The sequence below is a fragment of the Pinus tabuliformis genome, chromosome 7 (assembly GCF_031772625.1).
Source record: "Pinus tabuliformis cultivar Carrire ecotype Pingquan chromosome 7, CPIR1, whole genome shotgun sequence".
In the NCBI taxonomy this organism is placed as follows: Eukaryota; Viridiplantae; Streptophyta; class Pinopsida; order Pinales; family Pinaceae; genus Pinus; species Pinus tabuliformis.
Genome location: NC_142293.1, coordinates 2,066,985,139 through 2,067,008,543, shown reverse-complemented (window position 1 = coordinate 2,067,008,543; position 23,405 = coordinate 2,066,985,139). Strand labels below are relative to the sequence as shown.

The following is a 23,405-nucleotide window of genomic DNA, read 5'->3' as shown; positions in this document are numbered from 1 at the left end:
TGAAATCTTTTAAATCTCTTCAAATTCAGAGTACTGGGAAAAATTGTGTATCTTTTGGGTTTAATTTCAGGTTGTTTAATTTCCAAAATGATCTATTTTTTAAGTATATCTGCATAGTTGTCTAGTTGTTAATTAATTTTTAGGATTTCCATAATTAGCTTACAAGTTCACATACAACAGAGTAAAAACAATATTTAGAAATTTGGATTTTGTTCAAAAAAATATATTTAGTATTTCAACTAATTGTTCAAACTAAAAAAACAAAATTCCAAATAAATTACAGCAAAACACATCCTGCCATTTGTAGGAATCGTCCAAATTCTCAATCAGTAGTCACAAAGTAGCAATGTATATTGAATCACGCCACATAGCAGCCTAATGCAAGCAGTCCATATTAAATCACATGCTCAATTAATATGATTGCACAGTTGTAGCAAGTAGGCTATCTAGTTACCTCAATGGATCAATGGTGAATTGTAGGCCAATAGTGCCAGATGGGAGCCTCGGCATGGGTGGTTTCCCTTCAGATGCCCCTAGATCCGTACCTTAAAATTGGTGTCACGCTCAGACATTGGGCTTTCTCAGTAGTTGCCTTGCATGGTTGTTTGAACTCTGAGATATAGGTAAATTAAGCTACATAATTTCACCGGGGCTTTATCAGTGATGTTTGATTTGTGGAATTCAAGAAATCTATTTTTGGGAGTGATCTCAAAATATGACAAACAATCATAAGCAAAGTTGCATGGTGTTTCATTGCTCCATTCATTTTTTTCAATTCAATAAGAATTTAGAAAAAAGAGAATTATAATTAGAAACTTATTCATAAAACTTTGTTTTTAAGAAATTTTTGATTCATTTTAGATCTATTCATATAACCAAGATTTTGAAGAAAAAAATGGAAATGGAACTTTTCGCCCCAAAATGGACTCTGATTTATTAACCCACCCCTGTTTTAATGGTTCTGAGCATTTCAAACAAATTTTGTCCACTACAGACCCCGCCTTCTCTCTAAGTTGTATTGAGGAGGCAATGCACAAAAAACAACACTAAAGAAGTGAAGGTTCTGGAAGATCTAGCATAGAGTGTCAAGAAAATGAGGAGATGTAGACCTTTGGAACCAATGATGAAACAAATTGATACAGTGGTAATGGAGCTTCATTCGGTTCTTCCCGTCGAGCCCGAGCTCTTCATCGACCCTAATAGATGTGATGCAGGAGCATCTGGCTGACAAGGCAAAGACAATAGTGAAGGTGATATGGTCTTTGAAGGGGACGAAGGAGTTGATTCACTGAATGGATAGCATACTTGTTTTTTTTATTATTTCCTTTTTTTATTTAGTTGCCTGAGTTAATGTAGTAAATTGTAATTAGGAACAGTAGGAATTAGTGAGAGTCATTGTTTCCAGACAGTTAATTTACTGTTATAAAAACATGAAAAGAAAATATGCTAGACGACCATGAAAAGTTCTTTATGAGGAATAACTGATGTAACCAATTGAACATAACTAACAGCAGTTAGTGACAGTTTGAGAACATTGATATTAAAAAGAGGGAAAAAGCACAATGTAAGGGTTCGACTAACAAAGAAATAAAAATATAAATTTTCTATGCACATTCATCCCTACAACGTCCCAAACACTGTGTATAATAATTTGTGTAAAATTACTTCGTGGAGATTGTTGTTATACCACTACAAGTTATAAGACGAAAGACGAGATAATCGAAACCAGAGGAGAAGTGACAGCGCCCAGATTACAGGCGGACTCAACCAAACAATCATACATAAAATCATTTATGTGAACAAACGATACAAAGTCGGAAATTGCAAGTCCAGATAAGCAAACAAATTCTGTAAACACCAAGTATGCGAATTTATAAATATAGTCCAAATCAATTCCAGAGTTGAATTCATAGAAAACATAAATACAGTCATCCCATTCTTTGCTCATTTACATTTTGTTCGAAACAAAGGAATGAACCCAGTTCATAAATATATGACTCATACTTATAACAAGCGGAAGCCAAACCCCATAGTCCTCAACTCATTACCATAACCCAACGACAGTGACAAACTACAGAAGAATCAAATATAGATAGCGGCTCGAAGGCCAAAGATATACCGACCCTACAGTTGTAACACTAAAGCCAAGCGAAAACAACTAACGAACAGAACGACACTACCCGTGGTCAATTGGAACGACTGAGTTTCCATGCGCCGAAACCCTCGGGTGGCTCTACTTGCAAAGAGAAACGACAAATGAAATGAGTTCTTGTCAAATGGAACAAAGAGGAATCGAAAGTTGAAGAAAACAATCAATACATATCTGGTTACCTGACGAAGGCAAAGCATAATTGCAACCACTCCTCCAGGATTTTCCCTGCTCACGAGGAGCCGAAGACGTTAGACAACTGAGAAAAAAGGAGCACATATATCCAGCATAGAACAGAGGACTTACCCAGATAAATTGGCGGAGGAACCGAAGGAATTCGCCACCTCAGATATGCCGGGCTCATAGAGGAATTGAACTCGGAGCTGGAGAAACATTACCAGGAACAACGCAACAAACAACCCACTGTAAGACTCGTGGAAAGCATAGATAATGAACCGAGACAAGGACGCATAGAGACAGAGACATACCAAGTTGGATACCAAGCATACCATAACAGTCGACATTCGAGAAGGAGACCACGAAGGGAGCAAACCTTACCAGGGTTTCAAACCTTGCCGGATAAATGGAAAAACTTCCAGGTCGAGTCCCGAACCAGTAAAGCAAGACAACAAAAACGAAACCCACATTGAAGCCGCGAAGGCCACTGAGAGCACACAGCACAAACGACCGAGAGAATAACGAATGAACCGAATGAGCGTGAAGGTGGTGAAACCCTATACCAAGGTGGGCTCGTGGAATCCCAAGGAGGGACAGATGTCCAACACACAAAAACCATCGTACTAATCACCATGACCCTCATTTAATTCAATGTAGTTAAACAATTTGCATATATAAAAAAAATCTATGTTAAACATTATTATCTGTTTGTACACCCACCAAGTGGAACGCGTTGACGGCGAGATCACGTGGGCTGGCCCCATCAAGTGGTATCAGAGTAGGAAGTTGAAAAAAAAAGGGAGATGGAGGTTCAAAGACGAGGACGTGGAAGAGGTGTGCGCAGAGTAGCAGACGAGGGCTTGAGGGAAGAATTGAGGGCCCTTACTGCTCGCTTGGAAGCAGTGGAGGCAGGAAGGAGAAGAGACCCAGAACTTGGGGATGGCAGTGAAGAGGAGGCAGTAACTGCTACGGATGGATCAAAAGAAGAAGCCCCGGAGTTAAGACTGTTGAGATCGGTACTGTTAGCCAACAACAAACCCAAACCTGAGATCCCTAACTATGATGGCAGTCTATCCGCAAATGTTCTGCTGGATTGGGTAAGTGAGTTAGATAAGTATTTTGAAAACGAAGAGATCAGTGAGGACAAAAGAGTCAGATTTGCTGCAACCAAGTTAAAAGGACACGCTGCTTTATGGTGGGATAGTGTCCAAGCGGACAGGAAGAGGATGAACAAGCTACCGATAAGGAAGTGGCCAAGGATGGTGGCAAAACTGAAAGGCAGATTTTTGCCTAAAGACTATCAGGTTGAGCTTTATCGACGGGTGCAGAATTTAAGACAGAAAGGTATGACTGTAAAGGAATACACAGAGGAGTTTTATCGTGTAAACTTGCGGGCTGGTTATACTGATGATACTCCAGAGAAGACAGCGAGATACATGAATGGCTTGAGGCTGGAAATACTAGATGAGATCAGTATTCTCTCTCCACGGAATATAGAAGAAGCCTTTCAGAGTGTTGTAAAGGCTGAAGAGAAGATTAACAGGAAACAGAATAACAGGAGAGGACGAGGAAATAGCAGAGGACGAGGACAGTCCTACGACAGAGGGAGAACTACCACTAACAGCGAAGAAGGCAGCAGCTCCAGAGCTTCAGGGACAGCAGAGAAGGGAGATAGCACTAGAGGAGGTCGGCCATATCAGCGGGGAAGAGGAAATGGTCGCAGAAGGGGGACTAATGTCCAGTGCTACAGGTGCCATAAGTGGGGGCACAGATCCTTCGAATGCCCGGAAGCCGAGCACGCTGGCCAGAGGGGAGCATTTGTTGCGTAGCCTGAGGAAGCTGAAGCACAGCCCCGGGAGGTAGAAAATGTGGCAGAAACAGGAGAGGCTTTAGTTTTAAACAAAGTATTGTTGAAGCCAGCCAAGGAGATGGCTGAGCAGACCCAACGGAAGGCATTGTTCCGAACAGTTTGCAAATCACATGGAAAGTGTTGTAAATTGATCATAGACGGCGGAAGCACAGATAATTTAGTTGCCACCGAGATGGTGGAAAAGTTGGGATTGAAGCGACTTAAGCATCCCACACCTTACAAGGTGTCGTGGCTACAGAAAGGCCACCAACTATTAGTTGATGAACAATGCGAGGTTGAATTTCACATTGGCAAATACCAGGACAAGGTTGTCTGCGATATCATGCCAATGGATGTGTGCCATATACTGCTAGGGAGACCGTGGCAGTATGATCGAAAGGTGACGCACGATGGGAAGATGAATTGTTACAAATTTGTGAAAGATGGAGTCAATCATACGCTTGTACCCATCAAAGAGGAGGATACAGCAGAAGCAAGTGGAACAAAAGCATTGTTAATGGGAGGAAAACAGTTTGTTAAGCAGATCGAGGAAAACGAGGTGAATTATGCGATTGTAAGGAGGACTAAGACAGTGTTGCTGAACACAGAAAAGTCAGAATTGCCTACAGAGATTCAGGAGCTGTTAGAAGAATTTAAGGACATTGTAGTTGACGACTTACCAGATAAGTTGCCTCCCAAGAGGAGCATTAGCCATCATATCGATTTCATACCTGGAGCAAGCCTACCAAACAAGGCAGTATATAGAATGAGCCCAAAAGATAATGAAGAGATTCGTAAACAGGTGTAAGAGTTGTTGGATAAGGGACTGATCAGAGAAAGCTTGAGCCCTTGTGCGGTACCAACAGTACTCACACCCAAGAAGGGTGGAGAATGGCGGATGTGTACGGATTCACGAGCTATCAATAAAATCACTATTCGGTACAGATTTCCCCTACCCAGAATGGATGACATGATGGATTGTCTTAGCGGGGCAACTTATTTCACGAAAATTGATCTGAAGAGTGGATATCATCAAATCAGGATTAGAGAAGGAGATGAGTGGAAGACAGCCTTCAAGACCAATGAAGGGTTGTACGAGTGGCTAGTCATGCCATTCGGATTGAGCAACGCTCCTAGTACTTTTATGAGATTGATGAATGAGATGTTAAAAGAATTTATTGGCAAGTTTGTGATAGTTTATCTTGACGATATTTTGATTTTCAGTAGAACAAAGGGAGAACATCTTCAACATGTTCGAAGGGTGCTAGAGAAGTTACAGCAGAACAAACTGCTGATAAACTTAAAAAAATGTACTTTCCTGCAGAAGGAACTGGTCTATTTGGGGTTTGTAATTGCGGAAAATGAATTGAAGATGGACCCAGAAAAGATTACGACAATCATGAATTGGCCGTCACCAAAGAGCTTATTTGAGGTACGTAGTTTTCACGGACTGGCAAGTTTTTATCGGAAGTTTATTAGGAACTTCAGTGAAATCTGCGCGCCGATGCTAGACACCATCAAAAAGGCCAGTCAACCTTTTTGTTGGACCAGAGCAGCAGAGGACAGCTTTCAGCTTTTGAAGCGAAAGATTACAGAGAGGCCAATCTTAAGGCTACCCGACTTTAACAAACTTTTTCAGGTTCGATGTGATGCAAGTGGGACAGCTATTGGCGTTGTGCTCAGTCAGGAAGATAGACCGGTGGCATTCTTTAGTGAGAAACTAAACGAAAGCAGGCAAAAATACTCCTCGTATGACAAGGAATTTTATGTCGTGGTCCAAGCTTTAAAGCATTGGAGACACTACCTGCTGGGCAACGAGTTTGTATTATTTTCTGATAATTCAGCGCTACAGTATGTGATGCAGCAGCACAAATTAAACCATAAGCATGCCAAATGGGTAGAATACTTGCAGAGTTTCACTTTCATGTTAAAACACATTAGTGGGCAAGCCAATAAAGTGGCAGATGCCTTGAGCAAGAGAGCTTTGCTCTTACAGGAAAGTAGAATATAGGTGATGTGATTCGAACATCTAAATGATTTGTACCAGACTGACACAGACTTCAAAGAAGCCTTTGAAGCCTGCCAAAATCCCGTGTTGAGGAATACAAGTCCATGGTTGGACTACAATTTGCAGGAAGGACTATTGTTCAGAGGTGGACAGTTATGTATCCCGGACTGTTCGATGAGGGAAAATATTGTACGGGAGAAACATAGTGGTGGTCTAGCCGGTCATTTTGGCATAGACAAAACTTTGGAGCAACTCGGACACTTTTATCACTAGCCCAGAATGCACAGGGATGTACAACGATATGTGAACAGGTGTAAAGTCTGCCAACTGGCGAAAGGACATAGTCAGAATACTGGACTTTACACGCCACTACCTGTTCCGAGCAGGCCATGGGACTCAGTCAGCATTGACTTTGTCTTGGGACTGCCTAGAACGCAGTGGGGGTATGACTCAGTGATGGTGGTGGTAGACAGATTTTCAAAAATGGCACATTTTATCCCTTGCCGAAAAACTAGTGATGCCACGTATGTAGCTCACCTGTTTTTCACGGAGGTTGTTAGATTACACAGCCTACCCAGATCTATCGTTTCTGACAGGGATGTAAAATTCACAGGACACTTTTGGTGCACCCTGTGGAAAAAGTTGGGCACGCAATTGAATTTCAGCTCTGCGTATCATCCACAGACTGATGGACAAACGGAAGTGGTGAACAGGAGTTTGGGGAATTTATTACGGAGTCTGACTGGGGAAAATTCACGGTTATGGGATCGTGCTCTCGCTCAGGCGGAATTCGCTTATAACGATTCGCCAAATCATAGCACCGGACACAGCCCATTCCAAATCTTGTATGGCATGCATCCTCGGGGAATACATGAACTGCGAGATTTGGGAAAATTGGAGCGGAGAAGCACAGATGGAGAAGATTTTGCCGAAGCAATGAGCGAACTACATGAACATGTAAAATTAAAATTGAAGGACAGCGTGCAGAAATATAAGCAGCAAGCAAAGGAAGACAGTGTGGTACGGCCAAAACGGGACACCCAAGTTGGAGACAGTTCTTGGATGAGGCATATGCCTTCGGCTCAATCCCATGAGATTGAAGGGATTCTCGGTACCCAGATAGCCAAGAAGACACGTAGGAAGGAATATCTACGATATCTCGTCAAGTGGAGAGACCGTCCAATGGAGGACAGTTCGTGGCTCGACGCGGCGCAGATACAGAAGGCTGGCTATTCGGTGGAGGAGCTCATGGAACGGAGCCATGATTTTCTTTTACCCCGGGAGCCTGATGCAGGAGCATCTGGCTGACAGGGCAAAGACAACAGTGAAGGTGATATGGTCTCTGAAGGGGACGAAGGAGTTAATTCACTGAATGGATAGCGTACTTGTTTTCTTTAATTATTTCCTTCTTTTATTTAGTTGCCTAAGTTAATGTAGTAAATTGTAATTAGGAACAGTGGGAATTAGTTAGAGTCATTGTTTCCATACAGTTAATTTACTGTTATAAAAACATGAAAAGAAAATATGTTAGACGACCATGAAAAGTTCCGTATGAGGAATAAATGATGTAACCAATTGAACATAACTAACAGCAGTTAGTGACAGTTTGAGAACACATTTATTAAAAAGAGGGAAAAAGCACAATGTAAGGGTTCGACTAACAAAGAAATATAAATATAAATTTTCTGTGCACATTCATCCCTATAGCGTCCCAAACACTGTGTATAATAATTTGTGTAAAATTACTTCGTGGAGATTGTTGTTATACCACTACAGGTTATAAGACGAAAGAGGAGATAACCGAAACCAGAGGAGAAGTGACAGCGCCCAGATTACAGGCGGACTCAACCAAACAATCAGACATAAAATCATTTATGTGAACAAACAATACGAAGTCGGAAATTACAAGTCCAGATAAGCAAACAAATTCTGTAAACACCAGGTATGCGAATTTATAAATATAGTCCAAATCAGTTCCAGAGTTGAATTCATAAAAGCATAAATACAGTCATCCCATTCTTTGCTCATTTACATTCTGTTCGAAACAAAGGAACGAACCCAGTTCATAAATATATGACTCATACTTATAACAAGCGGAAGCCAAACTTACCATAACCCAACGATAGTGACAAACTACAGAAGAATCAAATACCGACAGCGGCTCGAAGGCCAAAGATATACAGACCCTACAGTTGAAACTCTAAAGCCAAGCGAAAACAACTAACGAACAGAACGACACTACCCGTGGTCAATTGGAACGGCCGAGTTTCCATGTGCCGAAACCCTCGGGTGGCTCTACCTGCAAAGAGAAACGACAAATGAAATGAGTTATTGTGAAATGGAACAAAGAGGAATCGAAAGTTGAAGAAAACAATCAATACATATCTGGTTACCTGACAGAGGTAAGCCATAATTGCAACCACTCCTCCAGGTTTTTCCTTGCTCACGAGGAGTCGAAGACGTTAGAAAACTGAGAAAAAAGGAGCACATATATCCAGCATAGAACATAGGACTTACCCAGATAAATTGGTGGAGGAACCGAAGGAATTCGCCACAACAGTTCTGCCGGGCTCGTAGAGGAATTGAACTCGGAGCTGGAGAAACATTACCACGAACAACGCAACCAACAACCGACTGTAAGACTCGTGGAAAGCACAGATAACGAACCGAGACAAGGACGCACAGAGACGAAGACATACCAAGTTGGATACCAAGCATACCATAATAGTCGACATTCGAGAAGGAGACCACGAAGGGAGCAAACCTTACCAGGGTTTCAAACCTTGTCGGACGAATGGAAAAACTTCCAGGTCAAGTCCCGAACCAGTAAAGCAAGACAGCAAAAACGAAACCCACATTGAAGCCGTGAAGGCCGCCAAGAGCACACAGCACAAACGACCGAGAGAATAACGAATGAACCGAATGAGCGCGAAGGTGGTGAAACCCTATACCAAGGCGGGCTCGTGGAATCCCAAGGAGGGACAGATGTCCAACACACAAAAACCATCGTACTAATCACCATAACCCTCATTTAATTCAACGTGGTTAAACAATTTGCATATATCAAAAAAATCTTTGTTAAACATTATTATCTATTTGTACACCCACCAAGTGGAACGTGTTGACGGTGGGATCACGTGGGCTGGCCCCATCAAGATGGTACATTGTCGAAGAAGTCCCAGCCGAAGATGAATCTCCTGAGGAAGAATTAATCTTGGAAGATCAGACACCCCACATTATTGAGCCTGAAGCACAAGAATCATAGGTCGAAGACTTAATATTGGAAGATCAAATTCCCTGCAATATTGAACCTAAAGCACAAGAATCCTAGGCCGGAGATGAATTGATGAAGCAAACGACAACTAGGGTAGTTGCAGGCAGCTCAAATTTGAGGATCTTTTACTCCATGGATTCGGCGGGGCAATACAAACTGAGCAATGGTAAGCCCTCCCCACAAAGAGTTGCAGACCCATACCTTGGCATGGTCTAGGAACCATATCCACAACACCAAAAGGAGTAAATATATTACCAGCCTTAGGCCGCCATTATTCCTTCGGGAAGTTTAACGGATCAAATCAACTTCAACTCGCAAAGGTGTTTCCTCTTGCCACGTTTGCATCACTGATTGTAGAATTTACAATGAGATTGAAGCACCTTGCAGTGGCAGTTGATGACCAAATCAACCTAACTCCCATACCAAACTGGACAGAATCATAAATTTCTAAACATGGATCATACTGATGATCTCCATTCATCAAAATATTGAATCCATTGAAAAGTACCCAACTCATCACCAATCTAAATACCACAGCTTATCAATTCACAAGAAAGGAACAAAAACTGTTGAGAGTGGTTCAATCAGTGTGAGTTTATGATCCTTGGCTTGCTTCTTATATGGTGAAGGATGGCTATAAAATGGGTGACCACATACTAAATGCTGCAAGTGGGCATGCCCATTAGGGCAACAGGAATGCAAATAATATGAAATGGAAAGAATGAGATCAGAGTACTAAATCAGTGAAAACAAGAAATGGCATCCCTGTCAAACCAGAGAAAATGTGTGGAATGCATAAAGGCTTCTATTCTCTTGTAACCACAATGGTTCAGGGGAAGGACTAGGGGAAATACTCAATTTCTTTGTATGGTGGTAATTATGACGTCTGCCCCCCAGGCCCATCTGCTTTGTATGTCTGTGTGTGTGATGATGCTCCCCATTTGGGGCATTTATCAACCCTGCAAGGACACAATACAAACTTATAAAATACAATTTTTTTGGTGTAAGATTTTATTTTTTGAAGCATAAAAGTGACGTCATCATTATCAATTAATTTTACAATGTAGAGGGGATGCAATCAACAATCTATTGAGGACATAATGCAATCTCAACTCTCAAACATCTCATAAATGTATAAAGTTGGTGTTATGATGCTACTGGTATTCATGGCATTCCCTATAACTACTGAAACTTTTAATCACATGTATAATCCCTTGGACGATGGTTATCTTTGACTTGATTTTTTTTTGAATGGAAGGATCTTAAGGCTTCCCATGCTAGTGTTAAGCAAGTAATCTATTCATTTCACTAGATCTTCCAAACATTCATGATTGCAAATTCTCAGAACTTGTCATGGTGAATTTACTGTTAGATAAAAAGAATCACTGCACTGCACGCCTCTGGTTGGTCTGATTTTTATGCACTTTTTCTTTGAATGAAATCAAAATCAAATATTTGAACCTGTGTACCTGTTCTGATTTGTCAATAATGACTGTTAGATAAAATGCTCAAATCGTTGGCTATAACTAGTCCAAAGTAATTGTTGAGAAAGAGGAACATGTGTTTGCCCTTTCAGACAAATGGCACGTTGTTAAGGCTTCCCATGCTATTGTTAAGCAAGTATACTCTGTTCATTTCACCAGATGTTCCAACCATTCATGATTGCAAACTCTCAAAACTTGTCATGGTGAATTTACTTTTGGATAAAACCAACACCATAAAAAACAAGCTTCAAATATAAGTTTAGATCAACAACTACACAATTATTATAATAAGTAAATAAAGTTTGTGATCAATTCACAAATATAAAAACCATATGAACAATTAAGGGAAACAAAACCCACTGCTCAACTTAAAATTATAAGGCCATTGAAAGAGTGATAGGTACCTACAAAATCACCATCACTGCATTTTCCATTAAATCCAACAGCTTGATAGAGTTAGCCCAAGATTCTAGCCCTAGTGACAAAGAAGTGATTACACTGACGAAGATTGTTGTAAAATCTACAAATGATGTGTCCATATTCCCATTGAGTAGCACACTAGATATAATTGGCCAAAGAACAATGAACAAAGAAAACTGACATAGATGCTAGAAAGCCAATGTCCAGCTTCCATTGAGTATTAAATGAAGCTTTGATGCAAATAACCAAAAATAGTGATATTGTAAACATGAGACTGTCCTTTATTTTCAGAGTGACTCCATTCCATCTAGAGCATTGTGACACCTTCCCAATAGTTTTGCATCAATATGAGATTCAGAGGCATTAAACTCTGAATTATAGTAGCTCTCTTTGAGTTTTATGGAGCAATCATGTGGCAGAGTATCTTCGGTGATGCCACAATAGCTTAGGCCAGTTGTTCTTGGACTATCCTTCTGAGGTATTAAGTCAAAACTATGTACCACTTCACCATCAATATCTTGATCTAGTTTAGCCAAGTTCTCTTGGATATCCATAATATCATAGAATTTCATGAGCTTTGCCAATGAATAGCTATGGATCTATGTCTGGATCTAGAGACTCCTCTCGGAGTTAATATACACTTTACGGAGGTAGCGTCTTAGGAAATATGACCAAAACAACACTGGTTGCTGCTGAAATCATGATGGTCTTAGATACTATGGCTAAAAAATGGGACTCATAGTTGATGCATTTTCGATTAAACCCAGCAGCTTGATAGGGTTAGCCTAAGATTATGGCCCTAATGGCCAAAAAGTGATTACACTAATGAATATTGTTATAGAAGTTGCAAATACTATGTCCATATTCCGATTGAGCAAAACATTGGATATAGTTGATCGAGGAACAATGAATAGAGAGAATTGACATAGATGCTAGAAAGCCTATGTCCAGTGGCCATTGAGTATTAACCGAAGCTTTGATGCAAATAGCCGAAAATAGACATATTGTAAACTTGAAACGGTCCTTTATTTTCAGAGAGTGACTCCATTCCATCTAGAGCATTGTGACACCTTCCCAATAGTTTTGCATCAACATGAGATTCAGAGGCATTAAACTCTGAATTATAGCAACTCTCTTTGAGTTTTATGGAGCAATCATGTGGCAGAGTATCTTCAGTGATGCCACAATAACTTAGGCCAGTTGTTCTTGGACTATCCTTCTAAGGTATTAAGTCCAAACTCTATACCATTTCACCATCAATATCTTGATCTAGTTTAGCCAAGTTCTCTTGGATATCCATAATATCATAGAATTTTATGAGCTTCACCAATGAATAGCTATGGATGTTCGTTTGGATCTAGAGACTCATGTCGAAGTTAATATCCACTTTATAGAGGTAACTGCTTAGGAAATAATGACCAAAAGAACAGTGGTTGTTGCTGAAATCATACCTGAGTGAACTTTTCGTGATGCAAGCAGATCAGACACTGTTAGTATTGGTTTGGAAGCCTGCGCATCAGTGTGCTCGGCACTGGTGAGAACCTAAAGTGGCTGAACCATTAAGAAAACTTTGAAAGTCTGTAATAGATTTCTGAGGCAGAGTCTGTCCATCGCCAGGTAGCCTCCGGTAATACATGTTCCTTGCGAACTGTATAAAGTCCAGTAAAAGCGATAACAGTCTATCTCTGTAAAGGAATCATCCTCCTGAAAAATTTGCATCCATATAATAAAATTTCCAGTTCATATTTCCGCAAACTTGCTGTGTTATTTATATCTGTGAAAGGTCCTGTAGAAATGATGGTCTTCGATACTATGGTGCAAAAAAGTGATGGACAACACACCCATAGTTAGTTCCCAACAACGCGTAGTGAAGCAATAGTCCACAGTTCACCGAAAGAAAGCCCCAGTCCAATCCAGTCTCAGCAACGGGTAGGCGTACTCCCTCTATTATCTTCTCTACAGACTAGTGGGATTCGGGGGCCGGCCTCACCGTGGTTTCTTAAGACCTGCTAAATAAAGCTTTCTCGTCTAGGAAAATTGAAAGCACCTCTATACATGGCCACCAGAGACAATTGCAAGTGCAACGTCGTACCATCATAGGCAGGGGTTTTACTTCTATAATACGCAAAGACAATAAAGGCAGCTTTGTCAATGACTTATTTTACTGGATCTGCTTCTGTCTATGCTTTTGGACTTGTAACTGGTAATCAAACTAGTTATTCTCTAATCCCACTAAGCTGCGTGTTCTAAAATTCTTTCTCTGCATGCGGTCTGGTCCAAGCTATCTTGGATATCCATAATATCATAGAATTTGTCATCTTCACCGTGCTCTCCAAACTGAAATCTACTCCTATAGGGTGAAGCCTGGAACGAACCTGGAGAAGGGGATTCTTGAGATTTGGGTGTTTTATCATCTGACCATCTACTCAATGAAGCTTCAGATAATGCTGAAATTCCAGATCTTGTACCCAAGCACTGTGATTTAATGCAATCGAAGGCTTGTTCTATACTGTCAAATTCCTTCTTTATCATGGACTTAACTTCAAGTGCAACACAAGTATCTGTCTATCAATCAACAAACACCAAGAAATCAGAATGAACTATGTTGTATTTAAAAAGATAATTCCCAGAGGCATAAAAAAATTCAAAAATTCCAAACCTGAAGTTCATTAATGTAGTTAATCCCACGAACATCAGTCCAGGCAATTTTGAATACAACACAACCATGCAATTTGTGGTGAAGTTCTTTACCAATTAAGCCTACTGCAAGAAAGAATGGAGTGCATTCACTTTGAGAAAACTATAATCACCTTGGTACATAAGCGAAACTATAATACGGTGCAGAAAAACCCTTGCGTGGTGCAGAAAACCCTTGGCAGCCAAGATTGTTGTTTTACCCATTTCAACCTTTTTGGTACACAGATATTTTATTTTAAGGGGAAGGTCATTATATATTGTTAGGTTTCCTTTTTATGTAACAACCACAAAGCAGGTGTGTTTCTTATCAATACATTGTTTGTTGTTGATGTATGGATGAACATTTAATATACTTCTTTAGTTAACCTTTCTCTTTTTTCATGAAATGTGTGAGAAAAGACAATGAAATAAGCCTATTTTATGATGTTTTGGAATACAAACTAATCTTCTCTCATTAATAGTAGAAGATTGCTATAGTCTTTTAATTGTTAAAAATTACTTGTTGGAGGGGTTGTTATTACTTACTTTTGATTCGTCGCCTCCATAGAGAGAAAATTTGAATACAACATGATGATATTCCTTCTTACATTCAATATGATCTCCATCTCAGTTTAACGCAGTGATAACATAGCCAATATGGCTTACAAATGATTGATACCAATATTAATTGGAGATGGGATATGCCTTCTTATCAGTCTATTTTCCTAGTTTGGGTAGAAGAGGACCTTCACCAGATGCTTCTAGCTAACCTGCAACATCTCACTGCATCATTTGAAAGTCCTCAAATGCATCTCTCTCTCTCTCTCTCTCACACACACACACATATATATGTTAGGGAAAGTGCAGCAACCAAAAGTGATAAGTGGTCTGAGGAATTAAGAATAAGAAGAATATGAATTTTAGTGGTTTTTGTATGAGATATGTAATTTATATGCCATATGCAAGGTCGAGATGAATTTATACAAATTGTTGCATATATTCAATTTTGATTATGAAGAGATTTCAAACCTTTTGAAAAGTTGGGTAAATACCTGGTTTTATGTCATTTTGATTATGAAGAGATTTTTAACCTTTTGAAACAATATTTAGAAAATTGGATTTTTTTCAAAGAAATCTATTTAATATTTCAACTAATTGTTCAAACTTAAAAAATTATATTCTAAATCAATTACAACAAAACACAAAACACATCCTGCCATTTGTAGGAATTGTCCAAATTCTCAATCAGTAGTCACAAAGTAGCAACGAATATTGAATCCTGCTACATAACAGCCCAATGCAATCAGTCCATATTAAATCACTCACACTCTCTTTAATATGATTGCACAATTGTAACAAGTAAGCTATATGGTTAACTCAGTGGATCATTGGTGAATTGTAGGCCAACAATGCCAGATGGGAGCCTCGACATGGGCAATTTCCCTTCAGATACCCCTGGACTTAGTACCTTAAAATTGGTGTCACACTTGAACATTGTGCTTACTCAGTAGTTGCCTTGCATGGCTCTCTAAACTCTCAAATAAAAGGTAAATTAAGCTACATAATTTCACTAGGGCTTTACCAATGGTGTTTTATTTGTGGAATTCAAGAAATATGTTTTTGGGAGTGATATCAAATTATGACAAAACATCATAAGCAAAGTTTCATGGTGTTTCATTGCTCCATTCATTTTTTTCAATTCAGTAAGAATTTAAGAAAAGAGAAATACAATTCGAAATTTAGTCATAAAACTTTGTTTTAAAGAAATTTTAAATTCATTTTAGATCTATTCATATAACCAAGATTTTGAAAAAAATATAAAATGGAAATGGAACTTTCCCCCCAAAATGGACTCCAACTTATTAACTCACCCCTGTTGTAATGGTCCTGAGCATTTCAAACAAATTTTGTCCACTACAGACCTCGCCTTATATCTGAGCTGTATCGAGGAGGCAATGCACAAAAATCAATACTAAAGCAGTGAAGGTTCTGGAAGAGCTAGCAGAGAGTGTCAAGAAAATGAGGAGATGCAGATCTCAGGAACTGATGATGAAACAAATTGATACAATAGTAATGGCTCATTCGGTTCTTTGCGTCGAGCCCGATCTCTTCATTGACCCTAATAGATGGTACATTGTCGAAGAATTCCCGACCGAAGATGAATCTCCTGAGGAAGAATTAACCTTGGAAGGTTAGACACCCCACAATATTGAGCATAAAGCACAAGAATCCCAAGTCGAGAAATTAATATTGGAAGATCAGACATCCTGCAATATTGAACCTAAAGCACAAAAATCCTAGGTCGGAGATGAATTGACAAAGCAAAGGACATCTAGGGTAGTTGCATAAAAATTCCAACCTAGTGCAGAAAACCCTTGGCAACCAAGAAGGAACAATGGTAAAATCATAGTTTGGTGCAGAAAAACCTTGACCTTAAAAGGCAAGCAATTATGGATTATTATTAATAAATCAAAACTCACAAAAAATACCCATTTAAACCAGGGAAATGTAAGCCGACATGGAAGCACTTTAGATTCATGGGGTTAATCCAATGCTCCTCAACCAACCTGCAAGAAGATTTGAGAAAGTGGTAGTTAACGGAAAATTATTGGCAAATCTTTAAGAATAGACTAGAAAAAATATTTAAGAATAGACTGGAAAAAATATTCAAGAATAGACTAGAAAAATGTTACTGCTTGGTGCAAATAACTGGGCTGAGTGGTGGACAAGCCATCTAGATAGTTTGAGGGCAACCATTCTCTCGTAATATGTTTCACTAGGTAGATCAAATCAATTGCAAGGAGGATCACACAACCTTTCGCTCTGGCTCAGTCTTAGTCTCAGGGTCGCAACAGAGACCTACAAAAACTCAAGGATGAATCTGGTTGTATATCATAGTGAGGTGGAAGAGCCATTCATAGGGCTTAGAGAGAGTTAGTTTAAATTAAGGAGGTCATGGATCTAATGGCTTAAAACATTTTAATCGTCTAACATTCAATCTAATGGTACAAACATGTACATCGTGGCCATTGGGGGAGTTGTTTTCAAAGGGGAACCCCTTACAACGTAATTATTTGACCTTATATAACATGTTATTATTTAGTTACTAGTACAATTACATTAAAAATATTAATGTAGTTGATATAGCCGAAGGCTTCATAAATATAACAAAAAAAACTATTGCAACATGAAGAATGCCTTACCAATGCACACATTTACCTGATTAACCATGTATAAAAAGGTTATGGGTCAACTTTAACTTGAGAGAAAAAAAAGAATTACACATCTTACTGTAAAATGGACCATTTTGCTAAATAAAATTTGATTATATATTAATTTCCTCATCTAAGTAGAATATGAACTTATTATAATTGGAATAATCTCAAATCCCTGGGAAATTGGTGGGAGCCACATGGCACAAATCTAATTTAACTTGAGAAAAAAAAAGGAATTACACATCTTATTGTAAAATGGACCATTTTGGTGAATAAAATTTTCTTATATATCAATTTCCCCATCTTATTAGAATATGAACTTATTAGAATTGGAATAATCTCAAATCCCTAGGAAATTGGTGGACGGGGAGCCACATGGCACATATATATATATTTTTTAATTTATTAAAAGTCAATGCTTTTTTAACAATAAGCATAGACAAAGCATATGTTGAGCATATTCCCTTGAGAATCTATATAGGTCGTTAACATATCCTCATCCACCTTAATTTGAAATATGAAGCATTAGTTTTTAAAATCTCATGAGCATGTCTTTCTTATTTTTTAAAAATAGTTTTATTTGTATATAGTTACAATTTTTAGGATCTCCTAAGTTTTTTTCCTAACTTTGTTAAATTTGTTTTTTTTACCTATAACTATTATGATAATTAGATAACTATTATGATAATTAGATATTAGTTTTTTGAAGGCTTTGAGCATTTCTTTCCTAATTTTATTAAAAAAGTTTTATTGTTACTAATTTATAAGATTTAATACAAAGAGTTAAAGACATAAAGAAAGAAATAATTTTAACATCCACAAGGCTAAAGATTGTCTATAGGACAAATTGCTTCTTCATCTGGTTGATGTATTTGACCCTTTTCCTGTGAAGCCTCAGAATAAACGCTCCCAACTTCTCGATAAACCTTTCGCTGAATAGATTATCCTAAGAGCTAGCTGCCAACATATTTGCATAATTTTTCCTATTGTCTTTGAAGACCTCACATTCTAAAATGAAATGATTTTTTCTTTCCACTTTTCCAGATAACAAAAAATACATACTCTTTCCTCCCACACTTCTTTTGGCCAATTCTAGTGCCATGTTTCACAACGGAGTTGATGAGAAATAATCCTTAACTGAGCAATAAGAATTTTGGCTCTCCAAGAAATATTGCCCTCTATGTACACTTTTTGTTGATGATTACGAGTGAGATTAAACACTTCAATATAGTATTTTTTCTTTTTCCCTAGCTCCTTATCCCAAGTACGCTTATGGAACTTATCCATAACAAAAACTTTTATCTCTTTACTGTTTATGGGACATATGTTCAAGCAAATACCCATTTACTAAACCATTTGTTATTTTGTTGCATCCAAGTCTTCTTTATTTTGCACAATATGTCATTAAAGACAACCTTAGGCCATTTGTCCTCTTCCATTTACTCAATTTTAAAAAAAAATACCTCATGACTTGCACCATAACAATTGCTTAAATAAGAGCAACCCTTGTTTCACTAAACAAGATAACATAAGGAACTACACTTTTAATGTTGAATTTGTTTGTAATCAAACGCTTCTGAATTTTCTCAATTTGTTTCCACTGCATGTCAAATGTACTGCCGGCCCACAATTCACAACTATAGAGAATCACCGAAATCACTAGAAGCCCAAAAAGAGTTTGAGTGGTTTTCTAGTTCCATAACTCTACCTCTCTACACCTATTTTGAAAAGCATAAAATGATTTCCAACCCCCCAAAGTTCTTTTCTTTCTACAACCATCCCAGTTTAGATTTTTGTTGAAGTCAATTATGAGGTATTTGTAATCTGCAACTTCTCCCAGAATATTGTCTTCAAAGTAGAACTTATGCTGGTTATGTTTTCTTTTTTTAGAGAAAACCTTTACCTTCGTTTTGCTAATAGTGACTTGCATCCCAACCCTCTACAAAAATGCTCAAGGGATAGTAAGTGCTCTTGCAAACCAAGATCATATTTAGCAATTAGAATAAGGTCATATGCATACAAAAGAAGCCTTATAACAAACTTGCCCAAATGGATACCATCACCCCCTTGCGAATTTAACCACTCCTCAAGCTTGTCGATATGGGAAACCTTGCTTGACCCCGATATCGCTTCTAAAACTTTCAAAAATTTCTGCTAAAGTTCTAATTTTGTCTTTCACCTCTTCATACAACCTATGCACAACTTCTCACAAACGGCTAGGAACCCCAAGTTCCTCCCTTTTGTGCCAAAGACTATCCATAGGAACCATGTCAAATGCTTTTTTGAATCAATAAAGCAACAAAAGACTTCTTCTTTTTCTCCCAATCTTTTTCAATGATGTGCCTTAAAGTTATACAATGATCAGCGATGGAATGTTTAGGTCTAAAATATGTTTGCCCTTTAGCATGCTTACTGATTTTATTTTCTAACATGCTTCCAAATAACTTTGCAAACTAGGGTTTTATCACCATCGTCCTATAATTGGAGGGATTATTGACGTCACCACTCTTAAAAAGAGGTATTGTCAGACTAGTTGTCCAATATGTGGGGAATCCTTGTTGTATGATGTTGTTGAATTTTTTTGTAATGTGAGGTGCAAGAATCTTTAAGCCTTATTTTAAATACTCTGCTTGGATTTCAGCTAAGTGTTTTGCTTTTCCAACACCCAACTTCTTAATTAATAAAAAATAGTTGGAATTATTGATTTGTTTGATGTTGACAATCCCAACAATGATCCCCATGGAAATTGGAGAATTGTTAGGGTTTTTCGGTATTTACAATTAGTTACATACATTAAATATAAATTTTCATGATTCTTAAAATTTATTACTATACAATTTCATATAATCATCTATAACTTTATGTATTTATGATACCTACCAAGCATGGTATTACACATTCAATTTTGCTTTGGCTTGCATATTAGTTTATCTTTGACCAAAAATTTATGCTCCTTATCAATAACTTAACATTAAGAATTCAATTTTTGTTATTTATTATTATTATTTAAATTTATTTACTTGTAAAGTGATTGGTTGAGGTGGCTCTTTAGTAACTTCCATTTCTATTAGTTGCCAATTTTTTTCATAGATTTTTTTTTTCTTTTTATTTAACTTTTTGATTTTAATTTTTTCCATTTTCTTATTATTTCTATTTTCATACATTATAATTTTTTCACCATATTTACAATTTAAAATAACTTATTATTATATTAAAAATATTTTTATAAATTTTATATATTACTAAATATGATGACACTAAACTATTAATGATGGACACACATCAATTGCTAATACTCCTCATAATTAATTAAAAAAATTACTTTAACCATCTCTCAACAACGAATTTTAACACTAATAACCTAAGGCAAGAGTCGTTAGATGAGCCCACCCTAGCGCAGTCCTAATGTGGTCATGATACCGATAGCGCTTTTAAATCCTCGTATACTTTCCTCATATCAATAGAGAAACAATTTATTACCAACATAAACACCAAACGCAAACACTCAGTGCTGAAAAACTTCAAGCTCTATTGCATATATCAGGTTTTGCTGCTTTATACAGAAACGGCGTTCACCCACACACAAATAGGGGTACAGACAAGTTTGTATTTTCAATCTCTTCACGCAAACTGATACATGCCGCAGCGCCATTTGAAATAGAAGCTCGGCACAAGTCAAGTGCAAGATCAATGGGGTCCGGTAAAGCTGGAAAGACTTCACAAAAGACACGGAGCGGATCTGTACCAACACCGTCATCAATGGAAGTCGATGGAGGCACCATGCCTCCTACAGATCAAATAAACCCTAAATACTCAGTCAATGGTTGTTATTACCTGCTTATTCTTCATCGTCAGGTCCCAATTTCTTCATCTACATCTTTCACAGCCCTAGCATTTTAATTTGTTGTCTTGTATTTAACAGTTCTGCAACTTATCAAGACCGCACAATCTCAACATGGTTTGCGACACAGTGATTATACTCGCTACAGGTATGGAGTAGTTACGCACTTTGTAATTTGTCTCAATTTCCCCAAGTTTTAGCTCTGTAAAAGAAATAGCTCAAATGATCGAGCGTTGTGACAGAGTCTTATCATACTTATCATATTTTTGATAATTCGCTGGGAAGCATATCGGTGGGCTAGTATTTTCGTCCGTTTGAGGAAGATCGAGACTTGCCCAAGTACCAGAAATTTTCCTCTTGGAAGTATCATATCGCATTAAAAAGTTTTACCTTTCAACCTTTTTCAGTCTTATTTTGGGAATTGATCATGAAACTTCGGTCCCCCTCCTCTTTTTTAAATCTGGTTTAAAGACATATTTTTCCCAAAGAAAACCTCGTGGGGAACCCAAGGGATGCTTCCTCATCTTCGTGGATTGTATCCCTATCAAATCAGGTGGCATAAACTAATGTGCCTTACGTAGGGGATTTAAACTAGCACCTGCTGGCACAGAACTGGCCAACTGTGCAGCAACATTGGCAGTAATCAGTTGAGCAAAACCCCTGGGCTGGGAAAAAAAGCATTTATATGAACAGAGATAGTAATACAAAAAAACGCTGTCTAGATCCCTGACAAAAACAAAATGGGAGCCAATTTTAACATAAACAAGACAAAATTGAAGTCATAGGTCCAGCTAAGTATAAACTTAGATTCATTCTGTAGCTCTTTACATTATTCAAAATAAAAGATATAGATATTGTATTGCCAAAGAGGCGTCAAATTTCCCCATTACATAACAACATCACATCCTAAAGCATCCATCATCATTCCCTTCAACGAAACAACATAAACAAGACAACCTACTTAAGATAATATATCTATCTTTTTCTTTATTACATATCAATCATTCTTGGAAGGGGGATTTACTGAACTCCATCCCGTGAGGATGAAGCTAAAAATGGGCCTGGAGTTCTGCTCCATGCCTGTTTGAAGAGTGTATTTGCGATGAAATATATAGACTGAAAACTGATTGTCAAATCTGTTGCCTGTTGTAAACTTCCACACTCCATACTTCTTTGCTCCTTTGAACTTGTTATCCATTCCACCATCAACTTTGAATCTCCATATATAATCATTTCACTGATCCCCTTATGTAAAGCTAAGGTCATCAGAATGCAAGCTGCCTTGATTCTGAAATATGAAGGATGCCTCCTGCACCTCTATCTTTGGAATTTAGTTTTGTTGCTCCAAGCCTTCATGGAAGAACCCATAAGGAAGGGAACCATTTATCTCATGGACTGTAGAAAATCCGCGAAATTCTGCAACTGTTAATATGAACAATCTGAAACTGAAACTAATTTCTTTTCATATAGACACAGAATTTCTCTACTTATTTTTAAACGAAATAGGAACATAATTAAATACACAATCACACAATTTAACAACACAATTTTCCTAGGGAACCCAACTGGGAAAACCCTTTTCTTGCTTGAGAATTTTGTTGATAGAAGAGTGAGCAATAGATCTCTTACAATACAACTTGGTTTCAATAGAGAATACAATGATCTTCCTGCTTGAACTAAGCTTGAAACAATCTGCAAGACCCTGATCCTTATACCTTCTTGCCTTGCCTGGATGAGCTCCAAAATCCTTGCGCAAATCCTAGGAAATAAACCCCTACTTCCTAGCGCATGAGCTGCTCCTATTTCTTAGGAATTAGCCCCTATTTCCTAGCGCATTCCCAAGGCAATTCTTCCTCTATCAGATCCCTCACACAAGCTCCTTCTTGTTCTTGTCACTCTTACAAGCTCGCACACAATACTTGTGCTCAAGAAGAATGATTACAATTTTACCTTTGCTCTTCCTTATAAGCAATTCAAATGGCTAAATATGGCAAGTCAATATTTTAGGAATCGAATTGGTGATTGAGTTGTTAACTAAGTTGAAGTGGCTCAGGCAACTCGTCCTAAGTCTCGATCTAGAATTAGAGACTTGTCACTTGTCCTTTTCCAAGTTAACTCACACTAGAAGATAATGAGCTCATCTTTCCACTTTTGCACATTAGTTAACTGCTTCATAACTCCTAATTTGTAGGGACTCATCCTAAATCTTAGGAATTCGTGCTAACTTATAGGAATTAGATCCTAACTTGTAGGAATTAGATCCTAACTTGTAGGAATTAGATCCTAACTTGTAGGAATTAGATCCTAACTTG

General features: G+C 38.1%; 1 protein-coding gene and 1 long non-coding RNA gene across 2 annotated transcripts in view; one reads left to right on the top strand and one right to left on the bottom strand.

Moving 5' to 3' along the window:
* Positions 1 to 13,823: 13,823 nt before the first annotated feature.
* On the bottom strand, positions 13,824 to 14,114 carry LOC149256805 (uncharacterized). The gene is made up of 2 exons (XR_016266471.1): positions 14,021 to 14,114; positions 13,824 to 13,926 (listed from the first exon to the last, which is right to left on the bottom strand). It is a non-coding gene; the product is annotated as an uncharacterized LOC149256805 (long non-coding RNA).
* A 6,584-nt stretch (positions 14,115 to 20,698) lies between these two features.
* Positions 20,699 to 23,405, top strand: part of LOC149256804 (signal recognition particle-related / SRP-like protein) — a 395,315-nt gene continuing 392,608 nt past the window's right edge. The window contains exons 1-2 of the mRNA XM_089460884.1: positions 20,699 to 21,075; positions 21,175 to 21,241. Coding sequence (XP_089317010.1) covers positions 20,943 to 21,075; positions 21,175 to 21,241 — 200 coding nt within the window. The 5' untranslated portion in view covers positions 20,699 to 20,942. The remainder of the gene's footprint in view (positions 21,076 to 21,174; positions 21,242 to 23,405) is intronic.